The sequence below is a fragment of the Chanodichthys erythropterus genome, chromosome 18, assembly GCF_024489055.1.
Source record: "Chanodichthys erythropterus isolate Z2021 chromosome 18, ASM2448905v1, whole genome shotgun sequence".
In the NCBI taxonomy this organism is placed as follows: Eukaryota; Metazoa; Chordata; class Actinopteri; order Cypriniformes; family Xenocyprididae; genus Chanodichthys; species Chanodichthys erythropterus.
In genome coordinates this window covers 31,219,877-31,238,423 of record NC_090238.1, presented here as the reverse complement: position 1 = coordinate 31,238,423, position 18,547 = coordinate 31,219,877, and the positions used below count along the sequence as shown (strand labels likewise).

The 18,547-nt window shown below is 35.3% G+C and overlaps 3 protein-coding genes across 4 annotated transcripts in view; 2 read left to right on the top strand and 1 right to left on the bottom strand.

Annotated features, from left to right (window-relative positions):
• Positions 1-1,201: 1,201 nt before the first annotated feature.
• Positions 1,202-8,025, top strand: si:dkey-229e3.2 (uncharacterized). 2 transcript variants are annotated; one of them, XM_067368026.1, is made up of 6 exons: positions 1,202-1,319; positions 2,211-2,664; positions 2,785-2,942; positions 3,731-3,872; positions 4,051-4,119; positions 6,418-8,025. In XM_067368026.1, the coding sequence occupies exons 2-6, from the start codon at positions 2,449-2,451 to the stop codon at positions 6,538-6,540; spliced, it is 708 nt and encodes a 235-aa protein (XP_067224127.1). In that variant the 5' UTR covers positions 1,202-1,319; positions 2,211-2,448; the 3' UTR covers positions 6,541-8,025. The 2 variants fall into 2 exon arrangements, with proteins under 2 accessions (XP_067224127.1, XP_067224128.1); XM_067368027.1 differs by having other exon boundaries at positions 1,208-1,319; positions 2,187-2,664.
• A 3,296-nt stretch (positions 8,026-11,321) lies between these two features.
• gpr132a (G protein-coupled receptor 132a) lies at positions 11,322-13,444 on the bottom strand. Its single transcript, XM_067368243.1, has 2 exons — positions 13,305-13,444; positions 11,322-12,476 (listed from the first exon to the last, which is right to left on the bottom strand). Exon 2 carries the CDS (start codon positions 12,455-12,457, stop codon positions 11,492-11,494), a length of 966 nt encoding a protein of 321 aa, XP_067224344.1. The 5' UTR covers positions 12,458-12,476; positions 13,305-13,444; the 3' UTR covers positions 11,322-11,491.
• A 3,530-nt stretch (positions 13,445-16,974) lies between these two features.
• ubr1 (ubiquitin protein ligase E3 component n-recognin 1) overlaps positions 16,975-18,547 on the top strand; it is a 36,952-nt gene continuing 35,379 nt past the window's right edge. Inside the window, exons 1-2 of the mRNA XM_067366639.1 lie at positions 16,975-17,027; positions 18,240-18,505. Coding sequence (XP_067222740.1) covers positions 16,992-17,027; positions 18,240-18,505 — 302 coding nt within the window. The 5' untranslated portion in view covers positions 16,975-16,991. The remainder of the gene's footprint in view (positions 17,028-18,239; positions 18,506-18,547) is intronic.

Genomic DNA, 18,547 nt, shown 5'->3' with positions numbered 1-18,547 from the left:
AAACATATACTTTTAAGTACACTTTTAGTGTAACAGTAATAAACTGAGTACACAACTGTTTTTTGTACTGCAACTATACTACAAGTGCATTACATGTCAAACTTGTAGCACATTTTTTAGTTTATGAAAGTACACATTGAAGTATACCATAAGTTTTCTTTAAGTGAACCTAACCTCATACTTATAGTACTATTTATATATTATTTTTGCACTTTAAGTATACTAGGCCTACTATGTTTCTCTTTAGGGATTCTTTTTTTATAATTGAAATATACCTTTAACTCTACTTAGATTTTATGTTTATTGATCAAAATATTGAGCACAAGTACAAGCCAAACATTTTCTGTCAATATAAGCCAAGTATACTTAAGTGTAATTTTATATACATTTCCGAAGTTCTTTTTACTAGATGCCGTTTAGGTCATATAAGACTTACACATGGTTATTTATTAAAAGGTGAAGAACCACCTAAATATAATTTTAGAATTTCTATCTTGTATTAATCTGAAGTGTCTTATATAGTTTCTTGATAATTGTATGAATTTTGTTGTTTATTCTGTTTTCTAGTGATAGGGGAAACGAAGCTTTTCAAAGCTTCGAATCATTTGAACCAATTTCAAAATGATTCACTGTTTCGAAACGTTTGAAACACCATACGCCTGCTGGACAAAACCTGACGCCTGCTGGACAAAACAATGTAAATGCAGCGAAAATTCAGTCCAAACCTAAACATGAATAAAAACCATCCCATTGTTGCAACTGTTTTATTGAAAGTATAATCTAATCAAATGCAATGAACTAATGATTTCAATGAGGAATATTTAAAAAAAAAATTAAAACGTTGTTTATAAAAAGCATTAATTTTTGTGTTGAATAAACAACATGCTCTTTCACTCAAATGCAAATACATAAAACAGAAAAGGGGAACAATCTGATATAAAAAATAAATAAATGATTATTTTGCAAAGCTCACAAACTAGTTATAGGCCTACTGTCTATGTATTGCCTTACTTCAGTCAACAATGTTTTTATTTGTAAAATTGCATTTATGAATGTGAAATTCGTTAAAAAAAAAATACATGTAGGCCATAAGAAAAATAAGAATGAGCCCAGAGTCACTGTGAATCTCGCGAGAGTTCTGCAGTGCGACGGTTACCTTCGAGACACGAGCACGCGCTGGGCGTGTTGTCAAACGTACAGGTGCGTCACTCTCTCAGCCTGTTCGACGATTTTTGGCAGAAAATTGCGGAAATGCTACGTGGATAAACTATTACAGGCAATCAGTGTTTCATTACACCTGTTGATGTTTTTTTATGAGGGTAAGTGGATTGTCGTTTTATTGGCGTACAAGTCGATTTAACCACAAGACGTTTATTACTAACGTTATATAGAATTTATGACAGGGTTTATTTAGCCTACCTGCCTGCAGGTCTAACTCTACATTGTTGGAAAGACAAAGCAACGTATGTTTAATAAGAATACGTTTTGTAATGTATGATTTTAAGTCACAATCACAGACTGTAATATTTTCTATAACATCATATAGCGCTTAACAGATGACTGCAGATGTGAACTGATGATATTAATATGTAAATGTAACACAATTTACAGAATTTTTACATATAATTATTGTTGTAAAAGATTATTCGTGTAAAACTGGAAAGTTATAAAATACATAGTTTTTTTTATCTTTTATAAGGTGTTTACATCACAAGGAATATTAATTCAAAGTACATTGTGCAAATATAGTTAATTTTTTCAATATTTTTTATTTTATTTTGTTTTACTTTAGACAATTTTTAATTTATTATGTTCAACTGTTTTTATTAAAAAATTAAGTTGTGTTTAATTTCATTTTGTTGTTTACCCAACAAGATACAAGTACCTATGTAAGCTTGTTTTCCACCACAGGAAAAAAAAAAAAGAGTAAACTTTTCTCCCCCTCACAACTTGAAATTTTGACTATAACTCGCAATTGCAAGTTTATATCTTACAATTCTTAGAAAAAAAGTCAGAATTGTGATGTATAAACTAGCAATTTTGAGAAAAAAATGACAAAATTACATTTTTGTTTTCTCTCTGTTGTGGAAACAAGCTTTCATAAATACCACATGTTATTTTCCTTTAGGGAATAATAAAGTTTAAAATGTAATATTTATGTAAAAATGTAATATTTTACTCCACAGACATTTATTTCTCCCTCTCTTCAGATTCCTCGGTCCTCTTCCTTAAAATCGAAGCAAAGCAACCGAGGAAATGTCTTTGGAAGGAAGCATGTGTCATCTAACCTGCCTCTGAAACACAATGGGAACTCCCTGCCTTCTGTGGGACACCAGAGAACAAACTGCACACTGCCAAAAGCGTAGCTACAAAGACGACAACAACAGAAATTAGGTCAATACTGAGGCATCTCCTGCTGATCCTGCTATAGAACCATTCTTGTGTATAATGGGGGAGTGTATGTTGGACCACTACGGTGAAGACAGTTTTCAAAGTTGTGAAGGGTTTGACGATTGGTCCACGTTCAGTTCTGCGGACTGGACAGAACCCCGGCACGATGAAAAAGTGTTTTCAGACTTGGGCGGATTCCAGGACAAAACCAGGAAAGAGGAATTATCAACCATACCTGTGACAGAAACAGGAACTTTCGAGTTTCCTGAAAATGTATGTTGTGCAGTTTTGCATATTTTTCTGTGGTTACATAATACTAAATTCATTTATTGTTCTAGAGGTGACATACTTTAAACAAGTGTTATTGTGATATTCAACGCTGTTGTTTTACAGGCTGAAAATGGCAACAAGGTGAATCCCTGGTTCATTTTTAATGACTGCTTTCAAGTTGAGGAGAAAGAAAAAAATCCTGTCATGATGGAAATCCCTACATTGTCCCAGCTACAACAGAGCACATTAGACAAGCCCTCTCAGTCTGCAGCAATATCAAGGTACAAGTCTACGGCTTTTGCTACTGTTCACTATGAGATCATGAAACCCAATTGTGGTGAGATGCTTTGCACGTAGCCAAAGTTATTACTGGAGTAAGCTGGTTCATTCAGCAGCTATCTTTACTTTACATTTATTAACAAAATCAATTATGAATGCAGTTCATACAAACAATAACTTGAATATTCCTCTTCTATGACTTGCCATAATCTTTGATTATTATGAATATTTCTTAGAAAAAAAAACACAGTGAAGCAGTTTTGTTAAGGTGTTATAAATATTTGAAAACTTTTATATAAGAAATGAAAGTCATGTGGTGCAACCAACTTGCAGAAACATTCAGGAAAAATAGAAACATAATGTTGGAAATTATATCGTAAAAAAAAAACTATATAGACTTGAATGAAAAAAAAAAATACAAAACAAAATTACTAAAACTTTAACTAAAATTTAAGTAAAACATATATTTATATAGTATAATGTATCAAATTAAATCTAATTCAAAATGGCATAAAGGTTTTTTCAAAGCCATGTGAAACGAACATGAATATACACTACAGAGTATCTACGAACATGAAACGTGTTTTCAACTAGATTATTAGATTTTCTCTTTTCTTTATCTAACCGAATAGGGAAATGCTGAGATATCCAGTATGTGTACATTGTCGTCATTTCCCCTGATTGCAGTGTGCTCAAACTATTATGTTGTGGTTTATTGCTCTGCGCACAAGCCTGTTTTAAATGATGGAATGTCATTGTCAAAAGTCTCTCTCTTTCTCTTCCCCATCAGTCAAGCAACACATTTCTGGTGTCATCTACAGTCTGGGTCACAAATTCTGAGACTGTCAGGTCCCAGACCCAAACTACACTCCCATGAAGGACTGCTCAAATCACTCCAGCTCAGACACCCCGACGCAAGCGCCAACTCACAGGTGGGTAGAGAGTAAGATGGCTGTGAACTGAGAATTCAGATTTGGCACATCACTCGTCCCGCATCCTTTTTGCTACAGACATGAATGATACTTAATGTGGCTTGTTGAGGGGAGAGGTGTGCTGTTACATATTCAGACTTTTGTGGTGCTATTAAATGATATTTTTTTTTATTTTCAGACCACAACTCTTTCTGATCTTGAACTAGAAAATCCTGAGGACCCTCCTGGAGCTCTTATTCAAACCAAGGTTGGTGTGTGTGTTCAGTTAATACAAATAATTCAGTTAATACACAGCCATTTATATATATATATATATATATATATATATATATATATATATATATATATATATATATATATATATATATATATATATATATATAATATAATAATATATTAGTATTTAATGCATTAGTTCATGAATTGGGGTTCCAGGAAGTATAGGTAATCTAGCAAAAGTATGGATTGGTAAAATGATGCAATGAGATCCAGGCAATCCAACAATCATTATGTCAGAGAAAAAAAAATTTGAATAAGGAATAATAAATTTTTTAAAAGATTAGTATACTTTCAAATTAAATTTTCCTGATAATTTACTCACCCCCATGTCACCAAGATGTTCATGTCTTTCTTTCTTCAGTCGGAAAGAAGTGAAGGTTTTTGATGAAAACATTCCAGGATTTTTCTCCATATAGTGGACTTCACTGGCCTACAAACGTTTGAAGGTTAAAATTAGTTTCAGTGCAGCTTCAGAGCATTCTACGTGATCCCAGATGAGGAATAAGGGTCTTATCTAGAGAAACCAGCGCTCATTTTCTAAAAAAGAAAATGAATAAATTTTATACATTTTAACCATAAACGCTCATCTTGAACTAGCTCTCTTCTTCTTCTCTATTTGAATTCCAGCAGTGTAGACACTGCTAAGTGTATTACTGCCCTCCACAGGTCAAAGTTTGAACTAAATCGTCATGTGCAATATGCTTGTGCAAGTATATAACAATTAGTTCAAACTTTGACCTGTGGAGGGCAGTAATACATTTAGCAACATCTACATTGCCGGAATTCTAATAGAGAAGAAGAGAGCTAGCTCAAGTTGAGCTTTTATGGTTAAAATGTATATAATTTTTAATTTTTTTTTTAGAAAATTAGTGATGGTTTCTTTAGTTTAGACCCTTATTTCTCATCTGGGATTGTGTAGAATGCTTTGAAGCTGCACTGAAACTGTAATTTTGACCTTCAACCGTTTGGGCTCCATTGAAGTCCACTATAAGGCGAAAATCCTGGAATGTTTTCATCAAAAACCTTCATTTCTTTTCGACTGATTAAAGAAGGACATGAACATCTTGGATGACATGAGGGTGAGTAAATTATCAGGAAATTTTAATTTGAAAGTGAACTAATCCTTTAAGTAAAAAAAAGTTTATAATAAAATCCAGAGTATTGTATCTAACATTTGAAGATTGTGAAGATCAGAGTATAGAGAAAGAAGGACAAAAGAAGTAAGATATATGCAGAAAGAAAGGAAAGGTAGAAGAGATGAAGCAGAAGGAGAAGCAGAAGAAGTAGAAGAGAAGGGCAACGAATATATATGCAGGAAACTTACACCCTCTTAAACTTATGTTTTGATTTAATAAGGAAAGGTCAAACAGACTTATCCATTACAGTATGTCAACATTTGGTGTAACGGCTAGGTTAGAGTGATCTTGCATTTTCTCATGTCTGCAGAGATGGAAACAGACATATTTTGATATGAAGGTACTTCACAGAACCAATTTTGATGGAAAATACACCCACTCAATTTTACAACACAGAAGAGATCTTACATTTAAAAATATTCAAACATAGCAGAACATAAAGTATAGTAGAAAATATATAAATGATTAAAGAAATCAATAATAATATATGAAGAACAATTAATAAAATACATAATATATGAATAAAGATATTATGATAAACATTTACCATTTTGGATATACCAGTAAAAATAAAGCTATTTCAAGATGTACAGTAGGATATAAAATAAGGATGATTTATACACTCATTAAAGAGAGAGAGTTCACCTAAAATAAAAATGAAAATTCTGTCATCATTTACTCACCTTCATGTTTTTTTCAATCCTGTATGATTCTTTTTTTCTTCTTCTTCTTCTGTAAAACACAAAATATATTTTGAGAAATTTCTCAGAGTTTTTTGTTTGGACATTCAATACAAATCAAAAGTTGAACATTCTTCAGAATATCCTTTATGTTCCACAGAAGAAAAAAAAGTCCTACAGGTTTGGAATGACATGAGGTTGAGGAAATGATAACAGTTTTTATTTTTGGGCGAACTAGCCCTTTAAAACTTTTTAAAAACTGTTTTTCAAGCAAAGTTGGGGTGTTGGGTGGTCTACTATTTTGTTGGATTTTTTTTTAAGTGGTGCACCACCTGAAAATGTTGAGTCAATGATTTAGAGGAAATTAATTAATGTAAATAAAAAAAAAAAAAAAAAAAAAAAAAGAACATTCTTTGACCTCCTGAACTTTTTTTTTTTTTTTTTTTTTAGTTGATGCCATCATCACATTGTCGAAATGCTCCAGGATTCTTCTATCAGATCTCAAGCCAGTGGCTCAACCAGTACAGCATAAACCTGCGGCCCAACCAGCACAAGAAAGATTCTCTGCAATAAACAACTCATATATATATATATAATATAATACACACACAAACACACACACAGTACCACTCACTAGCATTCATACGACACACACTTCAAAAGAAAAGTTCACCCAATATAGAACAGTTTGTCATAATTTACTCAGCCTCATGTTCTGCTGTAAATGCATTGAAATTAGCTACTAGTACATTCTTCAAACATTTTGAGAGAAAGAGTTTAGAAGTAAATGATGACAATGTTCATTTTTGGGTAATCTGTCTCTTTAAACAAAGTACACACTATTGCCTGTTTTCCTCAAACAACCACAGGTCAGGTGGTCTTCCACACACTTTTACAAATATATCCTGCTTGACAAAAGCACAGGGACGTACTACTATGCACACTAGCTCAGGAAAGATTTCCTAACTTACTTGATTTACTACTAACATAAAGAAGAGGCTGTAAACATAAGCAAAAGAACAGAATTAACATGTGCCTAATTAGAACAAAATCACTGTAAACCTCAAGTATGGGATGTTAACACAGCCATATACTTATTTATATATACTGTCTGTTGCTGCCTAAGCTCATTGCTTACTGTTCTTAAAGCTATGTTATTTTTATTGTGAACTGACGTCTGAAATGTCTGAATGTACTTGGTATATTTATATAGGAAATATTTAAAAAAGAATACATGGATATATAGCTCTAATAGTTTGTCCTGCACTTTAAGTCAGTTTGCCTTTTATTATTGTTTTTTAAAGGACTGAAAAATGTAACTCAAATGTTTAATTAAAAAGAGAAGTTTAAAGCTCTTACGGCATAATTATTATTATTCTGGGTGAATGCGACATCGATAGAGATTTTTGATATAGGTCACCTGTATGTAAATATCTGTGCATTGCAGGACTGCTTAAACATGATAGAACAGAAAAGAAACATGGATGAATGAGAAGAAGAGCGGGACATACTTGATGAAGAGTTAAAAGCACAATAAACCGCGAAAGAGAACTTAATTTGGTACTTACAGGTAGCTTTCTGTGCTGAATTCAGTTGATTTTCGCAGCTTGAACGCTCAAATATACACATTTTTGTGTCAAAATACCCATACTGGTGAGTATCCACATAAACGCACTCGGTTATGTCTAAAGTGAAAGTAAACAGAATAAGGGCGAATTTATCATTAAGCCTATATTGATTCCATAAGTTCTTAAAGTGACAGCATCCTCATCTACCTGCTGCTGTCTGTGTCGTTATTGATAATCGAACAAAAGAGGAAAATGAACATAATTCACTGCTCTTGCCTGAATATCTTACATAGCTTTATTAAAGGGTTAGTTCACCTAAAAATAAAAATTCTGTCATTTATTACTCACCCTCATGTCGTTCCACTCCTGTAAGACCTTCGTTCATCTTCGGAACACAAAGTAAGATATTTTTGATGAAATCCGAGAAGTCTATGACTCGTCCATAGATGGCAATATAATCAACACTTTCAAGGTCCAAAAAGGTAAAGACATAGTTAAAACAGTTCATGTGACTGCAGTGGTTCAACCTTAATTTTATGAAGTGACGAGAATACTTTTTGTGTGTCAAAAACAAAACAAAAATAATGACTTTATTCAACAATATCTTCTCTTCTGTGTCATTCTCATATGTTGTTTACGTCCAGCGCTTCCAGGTAATACGTCAGAACACCGACTCATTGGTCGGCTCCTGCATCAACGTGTACAGCATTGGCTAATACTGAGCCAGCGTTCAGACATAAACACGGAAGCCTTCACTGTGCTTACTGCGGCAACTGCGTAAGGATAACGACAGGGAAGACAACAGATTATTGAAAAAAAGTCATTATTTCTGTTTTGTTCTTGCACACAAAAAGTATTCTTGTCACTATATAAATTTAAGGTTGAACCACTGCAGTCACGTCGACTGTTTTAACAATGTCTTTAGTACCTTTCTGGAAATTGAAAGTGGTGATTATATTGCTGTCTATGGAGGAGTTACCTCTCGGATTTCATCAAAAATTGTGTTCTGAAGATGAACGGATGTGAAACGACGTGAGGGTGAGTAATTAATGACAGAATTTTCATTTTTGGGTGAACTAACTCTTTAAGAATCTGTGTAAAAGGGCTTCCTGTAGCTATGTTATGTCAGAAGGGAGGCCTTTGACTTTGAAAATCCATATTATAATCCATGTTATAGCTAATTTCAGTTTAGGGCTAATTTGATATCAGTGTTATTAATTATATCAACATAATTTGTCACCAAATTAGTCAAGTTTAATGTTTATCAGTTTGAGCAGTTTGCCGGATTTAGTTGACTGGTATACATAGCTTTATGTGGCATTCCTGGGCTATGTGAATAAATTTAAACTGATTCTGTACCACACTTCCTGTCATTCATTGTGTTTGCATTCAAACTGAAAACAGAACTTCTCTACATGTTGTTAAGCATAGCAAATAGGAAGTTCACAGACAGTTAAAAAAGGTCATGGAAAGTTTGTTAACACATTTGAGCATCCGTTCTCATGCTCAAAGTCCTTACAACAACAAAGTTTAAAGCATCAAGAAGGATTCAGAGAGAACTGATTGATTCAGATGTGGCTTAACCACAATTACCCTTGAATGCACCGTCAAATGCTTCCAAACACATAAACTTCACTTTCGGTAGTTTTAGAGAGCAATTAATCACTAAACTGATACGTTTGACCACCTTTGATTTATAAAAATAAACCTTTCATCAAACACGTGTGTTACGTGTCTTTATGCAGGTACACAGTCTAGACACGTCTACATTGTCACCTGCAAGATGACAGACATCCTCTTTTTTGCACATCAGCATCTCTAACCATTTCCTCTACAAGTGTCTGTGGCTTCATGCGTAAATTACACAACAATTTCAAAATGTTCTTCTGAATACACACATTACCATTAAGATAAATTTAAGTTGGTCTATGACCATGGAAATATCTTTTCAAAATCTAGTTTAAAAAAAAAGAAAAAAAAAGTTTCAAATGAATGTCTCTAAAAACTGTAATGTGGTGTAACAGTAAAAAAGAAAATTTTCCTCATTTTCAAATAAAAAATATTTATATTTAATTATTTTTTTAGAAATATGCATTAACTCAAATCTTACATTATTGACAAGTTGCACCATATGACATTTTACAACCTTTTTGTGATAAAAAGGTCAAATTGAGGGTGAAAGATTCCCAATGCAGATACGCAACAAGTATTGGTAATTTGCCGTGTTGATCAACAGAAAGCTGCTTGATTTGAAAGTGACTTCTGTGTGAACAGTGCTTCAAACGTCGCTACACTATTGACAAGACAGGTGACCATTTTTGCTTGTGAAATTTCGCTAATGAGACTGCGCTAATGACCCTAATGCTAGCAAAGCGATGGATTTTGTAAAAAAAACAAACATATTTAAAATTTTCTCAGCTAAAATTGGAATAACTAGCAGACAACCGTAGGCATATTTCGCAAGTCCACTTACGTCAAACGGGTAACCCGTGATGCGATGTTTGACGCATGATGTAGCTTAGACAGCTCTCGCAGTTTTAAACAATTATAGCTCTCTTATTTTGAAATCCTCCTACATTTCTCTTTAAAAATTCTTGTTTTAGATTTCTAATTTGTGACCGGTGTTTTGTTTTGCTCTAAACAAAATACTGGGGCAGTCGTGGCCTAATGGATAGAGAGTCGGACTTGTAACCCAAAGGTCATGGGTTTGAGTCTCAGGTCAGATTCCCAACGCAGATACGCAACAAATATGAGTAATTTGCCGTGTTGATCAACAGAAATCTGCTTGATTTGAAAGTGACTTTTGTGTGAACAGTGCTTCAAACATCGCTACACTATTGACAAGACAGGTGACCATTTTTGCTTGTGAAATTTCGCTAATGAGACTGCGCTAATGACCCTAATGCTAAGGGTTAGCGAAGCGATGGATTTTTGTAAAAAAAAAAATAATTAAAAAAAATCCATATTTAAAACTTTTTCAACTAAAATAACTAACTGTCAGCAGACAACCGTAGGCATACTTCGCAAGTCGACTTACACCAAACGGGTAACCCGTGATGCGATGTTTGACGCATGATGTAGGAGTAGCGTAAGCTTAGACAGCTCACAGTTTTAAACAATTATGGCTCTCTTATTTTGAAATCCTCCTACATTTCTCTTTAAAAATTCTAATTCTAATTCCTGACCGGTGTTTTGTTTTGCTCTATCCTCTGCGCTTCCACGCTCATCATTATGTTTAAATATGAATATTTTTCTTACAAAAAACAATCACTTCAGAAGGCCTTTATTAACCCACTAGAGCTGTATGAATTTTTTTTTATGATGGCTGAATGCACTTTTTTGGGTTGCAAAATCTCTATTCAGTACCATTATAAAGCTTAAAAGAGCCAGGATATTTTTAAATATATCTCCAACCGTGTTCGTCTGATTGAGGGTGAGTAAATCATGGGGTAATTTTCATTTTTAGGTGAACTATCCCTTTAAGACTCACTGTATGTAAGAACTGCACTTTTAAATGCATTTTTGAATAAATTAATATATCTGGAAATTAACAAAAAAATAATGAAGGTTGGGGACATGGTTCAATTCGGCGGTTGTTGATTGGATGGATGAAGATCTGAATGTGAGCTTGCCATCAACTGTATGAAAGAGGCGGGATTTATGCAAACAACTATAAGAGAAGTCCGCCAAACGTCACCAGAGAGAAGTTGTTTCATCGGATGACTGAGTTATGACATTTTGATAGAAAATTTCAATCAAAATTTTTAGAACATTCCTATTTATTTATTTAGGAAATAGTAACTGCAATTCTGTCAAATGTATGGATGATTCATTTTAATATAACAAATATAAACAGGTACATTTCATATTTCAATTTTGAACATTACAATGTTAAACAGTTTATATGAAAATGACAAAGTCCCAACGGAGAAAATGGAAAAAAGAAAAAGAAAAATTCATGCAAAAGAAGAAGATCTTGAGCTGCTGCGTAACCCTTGCAGGCCTTTGTGGATCCTCGTATGAGCACTGTTACTGGTAAGCACATAGAAAACTGGATTCAAGGCACTGTTGATGGTAGACAAACCCAGAGAGATGGTATAGGGTTCATAGACACTTCTTTCAAAGTCACATTTCTCCTTCGAAAAGTTATAATTGATGGCACGTAGCAAAAGGATCATATGGTATGGCGTGAAGCAGACCAGAAAGAACAAGACGACAGCCATGGCCAGGTTACGAACTTTGACTTTGGTCCGTAGCTTCAGGCCCGTGCTAGCTTGCACGTTAACAAGGATGGCCAAGTTGGTGACTATTAAGATGCAAAGCGGGATGAAGAAACCGATGAAGAAGCGGGCATAGTTGAGTCCCGTCACCACATCAGAAGGGTTGCTTGGTTCGAAGCACCGCTTCTCCTCCATTTTCTCCGAGTTGCCCTCTTTCATGATGAAAACCGGCAGGTGTCCCACAGCAACGACTGCCACAATCACAACAGTGATGATCACAGCATGCCTCATCTTTCTCAGACCTCGAGACTCCACGGCGTAGACCACCCCGACAAAGCGGTCCACGGAAATGCAGCACATCAAGAAGATACTGATGTACATGTTGTTGAAGAACACATAGCCGGTGACCTTACAGGCCATAGAGCCCCATTCCCAGTGATGGCCTCTGTTGATGTAAATGGCCCAGAGCGGAAGTGTACCTAGATACATCAGGTCACATACTGACAGGCTGAAGAGGTAGATTCCAAGAACGTTCTTCCGACACACTTCGAGGAACGTGAGGATGACTGTGATCAGGTTAGCAGGCAGACCTACTGTGACGACTATACTGTAGAGAGCCACAAGTGGAAGTGGGTTTTCTTGATCGTAAGACGGCTCACAACTGTTTGTGTGGTTTGGGAATGGCGAATTGGTTGCGTTCATGGTCACCGGGAACCTGGGACTATCCAAAATGATAGAAAAAAATAAGTTAAATTAGTGTTTCATTTACAGAAATGGAAATAACTTTTAATCATAGTTAAGGTGTGGTCACATTTACTGTTGTTCAGCAACATTTTTTCAGGTGAAATCCAGTCATTTTAATAGGGAATCACGCAATTGTGAATTTCAAGTGAGGGGAAAAGATTTTCTCACACAGATTTCGCAACAGGTTTAAGTTGGTCGCACAGATTCACCGCATTACTAACAGAAAGGTGCCTGGTTTGAAAGGGACTTTCCTGCGAGTTGGGCACCATACGTCGCTACACTCCAACTGAATCTTAATGCCGCAAAATTTCACTCGTATTTCACTAATGTGACCACACCAATGTACTGGTTAAACATACAGGTCAATTTTCATTTTAAATGTCATTTTAAAAGCCCCTCATCATGTGACCTACAGTACTAAAAATATGGCGACCACCATGAGGGACCTACACTGTGGTAAATAAAACAGGTTATAGGCTGAAACTATGTGATGTGTACAGCTTTAATGAGGGGAAAAAAAAACCTTACCATTATCAAATTGGAAACTATTTTTATCCATTTATTCACAAAATCATAAACAGAAAAAATATAGACAGTATATCAATATAATATCATATTTTGATATCATAACAATAGTATGATATCAAAATGTAGTGTATGTAGCTCTTAAAAGCCACTCGTAGTTTTCTAAAATTCGACTTTACAAGTCAATAACATGATGTAGCCTATTTATTGGTTGTTGTTTGTGGTAAGTTTTGATTCTACTCCTATATTTTGCACCTATTAAAACGAATAAAACAGTTACCTCTTCCAGATGGTCGCAGAAACTCTACTCAGAATCACTGTTCATTTCATTAATCTCTTTTCCTGTTTGTCAAATATAAGCCCAAACGTCTTTTTCATCCCCGCGAGCGCGTTATAATGCATCCACCTGCACAGCTGAAAGGAAGCATAGGAAGTGATAATGATGAGCAGTTGTTCAGTTACAATATCTGCTGTGACGTGTGAGATGTATGCACTCATGTAAGGTGAAGATGGAGGAAAAATAGTAGTTTGTCATAGCCTATGCAAATACGTTTGATGTATCACGACATTTCTTTAAGTATTGATACAATTTTTATTTTACATTTCCTTGAAAGGGTGACGTCATGTTGACATTATTTTATTATCTTTTTCATTATTTTATCTTTAGATACGTGGTGGCTCAATTACCTCGCTTTCCCTTACTGTACTTCTTGAAGTTGCAGTGTATTTGTTGCACTTGCACATGAAACGTGGTCCTTAAGACACATTTGGCATAATGTTTTTCTGCGTTTACTATGGGGTCATATTTTAATAAGGCACTTTTAGATTAGTAAACGTAAAATAAACACCCAAATCTTTTTCGCATGCCATATATAGAGGGATGCATGGTGCATGCATTCACAACTGCTCCTCAAAAGTTCCTGAAGAGGGCGCTGCAGGGAACGTTCTTTCTTTCTTTCTTTCTTTCTTTCTTTCTTTCTTTCTTTCTTTCTTTCTTTCTTTCTTTCTTTCTTTCTTTCTTGCTTGCTTGCTTGCTTGCTTGTAGAGCTTAAAGGAGGAAAAAAACACCCACCTTACCATTATCAAATTGAAAACTATTTTTATCCATTTATTCACAAAATCATAAACATTCTATCCTGTTATAGAAAAAATATAGACAGTATATAATATCAATATAGTATCATATTTTGATATCATAACAATAGTATGATATACAAATGTAGTGTATATACAGTGGGTATGGAAAGTATTCAGACCCCCTTAAATTTTTCACTCTTTGTTATATTGCAGCCATTTGCTAAAATCATTTAAGTTCATTTTTTTCCCTCATTAATGTACACACAGCACCCCATATTGACAGAAAAACACAGAATTTTTGACATTTTTGCAGATTTATTTAAAAAAGAAAAACTGAAATATCACATGGTCCTAAGTATTCAGACCCTTTGCTCAGTATTTAGTAGAAGCACCCTTTTGATCTAATACAGCCATTTTTGGGAAAGATGCAACAAGTTCTTCACACCTGGATTTGGGGATCCTCTGCCATTCCTCCTTGCAGATCCTCTCCAGTTCTGTCAGGTTGGATGGTAAACGTTGGTGGACCGCCATTTTTAGGTCTCTCCAGCGATGCTCAATTTGGTTTAAGTCAGGGCTCTGGCTGGGCCATTCAAGAACAGTCACGGAGTTGTTGTGAAGCCACTGCTTCGTTATTTTAGCTGTGTGCTTAGGGTCATTGTCTTTTTGGCCCAGTCTGAGGTCCTGAGCACTCTGGAGAAGGTTTTCGTCCAGGATATCCCTGTACTTGGCCGCATTCATCTTTCCCTCGATTGCAACCGGTCGTCCTGTCCCTGCAGCTGAAAAACACCCTCACAGCATGATGCTGCCACCACCATGCTTCACTGTTGGGACTGTATTGGACAGGTGATGAGCAGTTCCTGGTTTTCTCCACACACACCGCTTAGAATTAAGGCCAAAAAGTTCTATCTTGGTCTCATCAGACCAGAGAATCTTATTTCTCACCATCTTGGCAAACTCCATGCAGGCTTTCATGTGTCTTGCACTGAGGAGAGGCTTCCGTCGGGTCACTCTGCCATAAAGCCCCGACTGGTGGAGGGCTGCAGTGATGGTTGACTTTCTACAACTTTCACCCATCTCCCGACTGCATCTCTGGAGCTCAGCCACAGTGATCTTTGGGTTCTTCTTTACCTCTCTCACTAAGGCTCTTCTCCCCCGATAGCTCAGTTTGGCCAGACGGCCAGCTCTGGGAAGGGTTCTGGTCGTCCCAAACGTCTTCCATTTAAGGATTATGGAGGCCAGTGTGCTCTTAGGAACCTTAAGTGCAGCAGAAATATTTTTGTAACCTTGGCCAGATCTGTGCCTTGCTACAATTCTGTCTCTGAGCTCTTCAGGCAGTTCCTTTGACCTCATGATTCTCATTTGCTCTGACATGCACTGTGAGCTGTAAGGTCTTACATAGACAGGTGTGTGGCTTTCCTAATCAAGTCCAATCAGTATAATCAAACACAGCTGGACTCAAATGAAGGTGTAGAACCATCTCAAGGATGATCAGAAGAAATGGACAGCACCTGAGTTAAATATATGAGTGTCACAGCAAAGGGTCTGAATACTTAGGACCATGTGATATTTCAGTTTTCTTTTTTAATAAATCTGCAAAAATGTCAACAATTCTGTGTTTTTCTGTCAGTATGGGGTGCTGTGTGTACATTAACGAGGAAAAAAAGAACTTAAATGATTTTAGCAAATGGCTGCAATATTAAAGAGTGAAAAATTAAAGGGGGTCTGAATACTTTCCGTACCCACTGTAGCTATTATAAGATGAGATGCTGCATTAGAAAGCATTCTTTTGTCACATTTTTAAGACTGGCAAAACATAATAGCCACTAGTAGTTGGTTGTTTGTGGTAAGTTTTGATTCTATTCCTATATTTTGCACCTATTAAAACGAATAAAACAGTTACCTCTTCCGGATGGTCGCAGAAACTCTACTCAGTATCACTGTTCATTTCATTAATCTCTTTTCCTGTTTGTCAAATAAAAGCCCTTTCAATGAAAGGGTGACGTATTTTCTTTATTTTTTTCATTATTTTATCTTTAGATACGTGGTGGCTCAATTGCCTCACTTTCCCTTACTGTACTGCTTGAAGTTGCAGTGTATTTGTTGCACTTGAGCATGCTGAAACGTGGTCCTTAAAGTTTTTCTGCATTTACTATTTTAAAAAGGCAATTTTAGATTATTAAACGTAAAATAAACACCCAAATCTTTTTTGCATGCCATATATAGAGGGCTGCATGCATTCACAACTGCTCTTCAAAAGTTCCTGAAGAGGGCGCTGCAGGGAAGATGTTTCTTTCTTTCTTTCTTTCTTTCTTTCTTTCTTTCTTTCTTTCTTTCTTTCTTTCTTTCTTTCTTTCTTTCTTTCTTTCTTTCTTTCTTTCTTTCTTTCTTTCTTTCTTTCTTTCTTTCTTTCTTTCTTTCAAATTCTGTCATAATTCACAAATATTGTTCCTAACCCGTATGACTTTGTTTCGTCCGTGGAACACAGCATGGATATAAATGTCATTAAAATAAGCTATTATTCCTTGCTATATTGTGAAAGTTGGTAAAAAAAAAAAAAAAAATGGAGGGGGAAATTAACTTTGTTATTAATAATTTGTCTTCCAGTATATTGATGATTAAAATAATATAAAAGTAATCAATTCAATAATTACTTTGGTTTTATATAATATAAAATAATTAATATAAACTTTTATTTGTGTGTGTGTGTGTGTGTTATGTAATTTGTATCTCAAGCCACATGCTTTTATAATTTGATAACAATCTGTAATGACATTTCAATGTATATTTACCTTTTTAGTTATATTATTGTATTAAATCCTTCAAGACTTTTAAACTGTTGCAAATCCGTCCTGGATGTGTTGCTGTGGTGACGCTTTGCGGCATTAGAATCATGGCGGAGTCGCTGAACGGTGTACAGTTGAGCACGGTAAATATGTGATTTTAATCACTTCAGACGCAAATACAATCGCATGTCACGCGTTTTGCGATAGATTATGCTTTTAGCAGGGAAAGATATACGCTGAGTCTGTGTGATAAACCTCTAGATTCATTGTTATTTACGATTTAATGATGAACATTTTGGTCAGAATAGATTTTGTTGACATGGTTGTTGTTTATCAGATTTAACTGCGCCCTGTCCTACACCATCGCATATTTTATGGCATTTAGTACGTTGGTTTTTGTCTCGTTAAATTTGTAAAATGAGCTGTTAATAGTTTGTGTTAAATAGTTGATAGGAAATTATTGCGCAAACAATCTGTTTTTTTATTTTGAATTTTCGAGCTGATGCTTTTAAAGGTTTCATTTCTTTATGAAACCCATAAATTATAAGACTTTTAATTTCACTTTGGGTTGAATAAGACCGTTTGAGGGACACAATATTCTACCAAGTCGTCAGCTTCGTACAACTTTTTTCTCCTTTTAATACCTTTTAAGTATGTAGACGTTCTCTCTGAAGATTAAAAATGAAAGTGATTTTGAGATGAATCTCTTCCTGTTGATAATCAGAGATGGAACATGAATCTTCTTTCATATTATACTATAATGTAGCTGTGCCAGCTCAGAATATTGCGTTGCATAACAGCCTCAATTGTTAGTCAGTTGACATTGTAAATAACCAGCTCTTTGGAAATAAGTGTCAAGTTGTTTGCGTCAGGACTGACCCTTGGTCCTTTCTTGACTGATCTTTCTGCAGACAGTGAGGTTTATTCAGTCAAACAGATTATTTTGGCATGAACTGGTATGTTTGATTATGCTGCTAGGGGTCAAAGACCATTTATGAGATGGTTTCTCAGTGCATTAATTAGCTCTAAAACTTCTTGGTTTGATTGGTGCAAATCATTACATTGCATTTTGTGCATTAAGACATATGCCAACAATTAAGAACATTTTTAGACTAGTTGCCAAGCTTGACTTTTATTTTTTTTTAAACTATGCTGCCCCATAGAAAACAAAGGACAAAATCTGATACGTGTACTAGTCACTCTTTTCCATGCAATTGCAATGAGTAGGATCTAAAGCTTTCATGACATGTATATTTCAAAAATATAACATTATAAATTCTATGTTTCATCATGTAATCATTTAATATATTTATTTAGTTATTATATTGTTTATGCTCTTTCTCTTTTGCCACCAGAAATGGCAGGAGGCTTCAAACAGAGGGGTTGCTATACTCCGCTATTTGGGGGAGCAGGTCCCCCTTATTTTCTGCCTGGAGACAGAGCCACAACAAGGGGAGGAGGAGCAAAAAGTGGAGGAACGCCTCCTGTATCCTCTGGAGTGCTTTCTTTTTGGGGAGGACCCCTGCATCGGCCTGGAGAAGCTCCAACAATACAACAGCAGCTCATCGGCTCAGCTGTGTGGACGTGTCTTTAAAGAGGGCGAGACTGTCTACTCCTGCAGGTTAGAATGGAGACCGTTTAATGATATACTTCACAGTTTATG

Excerpts from the sequence above, each read along its gene's own strand:
- si:dkey-229e3.2 (XM_067368026.1), top strand. The coding sequence starts at position 2,449 with ATGGGGGAGTGTATGTTGGACCACTACGGTGAAGACAGTTTTCAAAGT. Across the intron at positions 2,943-3,730 it reads CAGTCTGCAGCAATATCAAG|TCAAGCAACACATTTCTGGT; the intron begins GTACAAGTCTAC and ends CTTCCCCATCAG. Across the intron at positions 4,120-6,417 it reads GAGCTCTTATTCAAACCAAG|TTGATGCCATCATCACATTG; the intron begins GTTGGTGTGTGT and ends TTTTTTTTTTAG.
- gpr132a (XM_067368243.1), bottom strand. The coding sequence starts at position 12,457 with ATGAACGCAACCAATTCGCCATTCCCAAACCACACAAACAGTTGTGAG.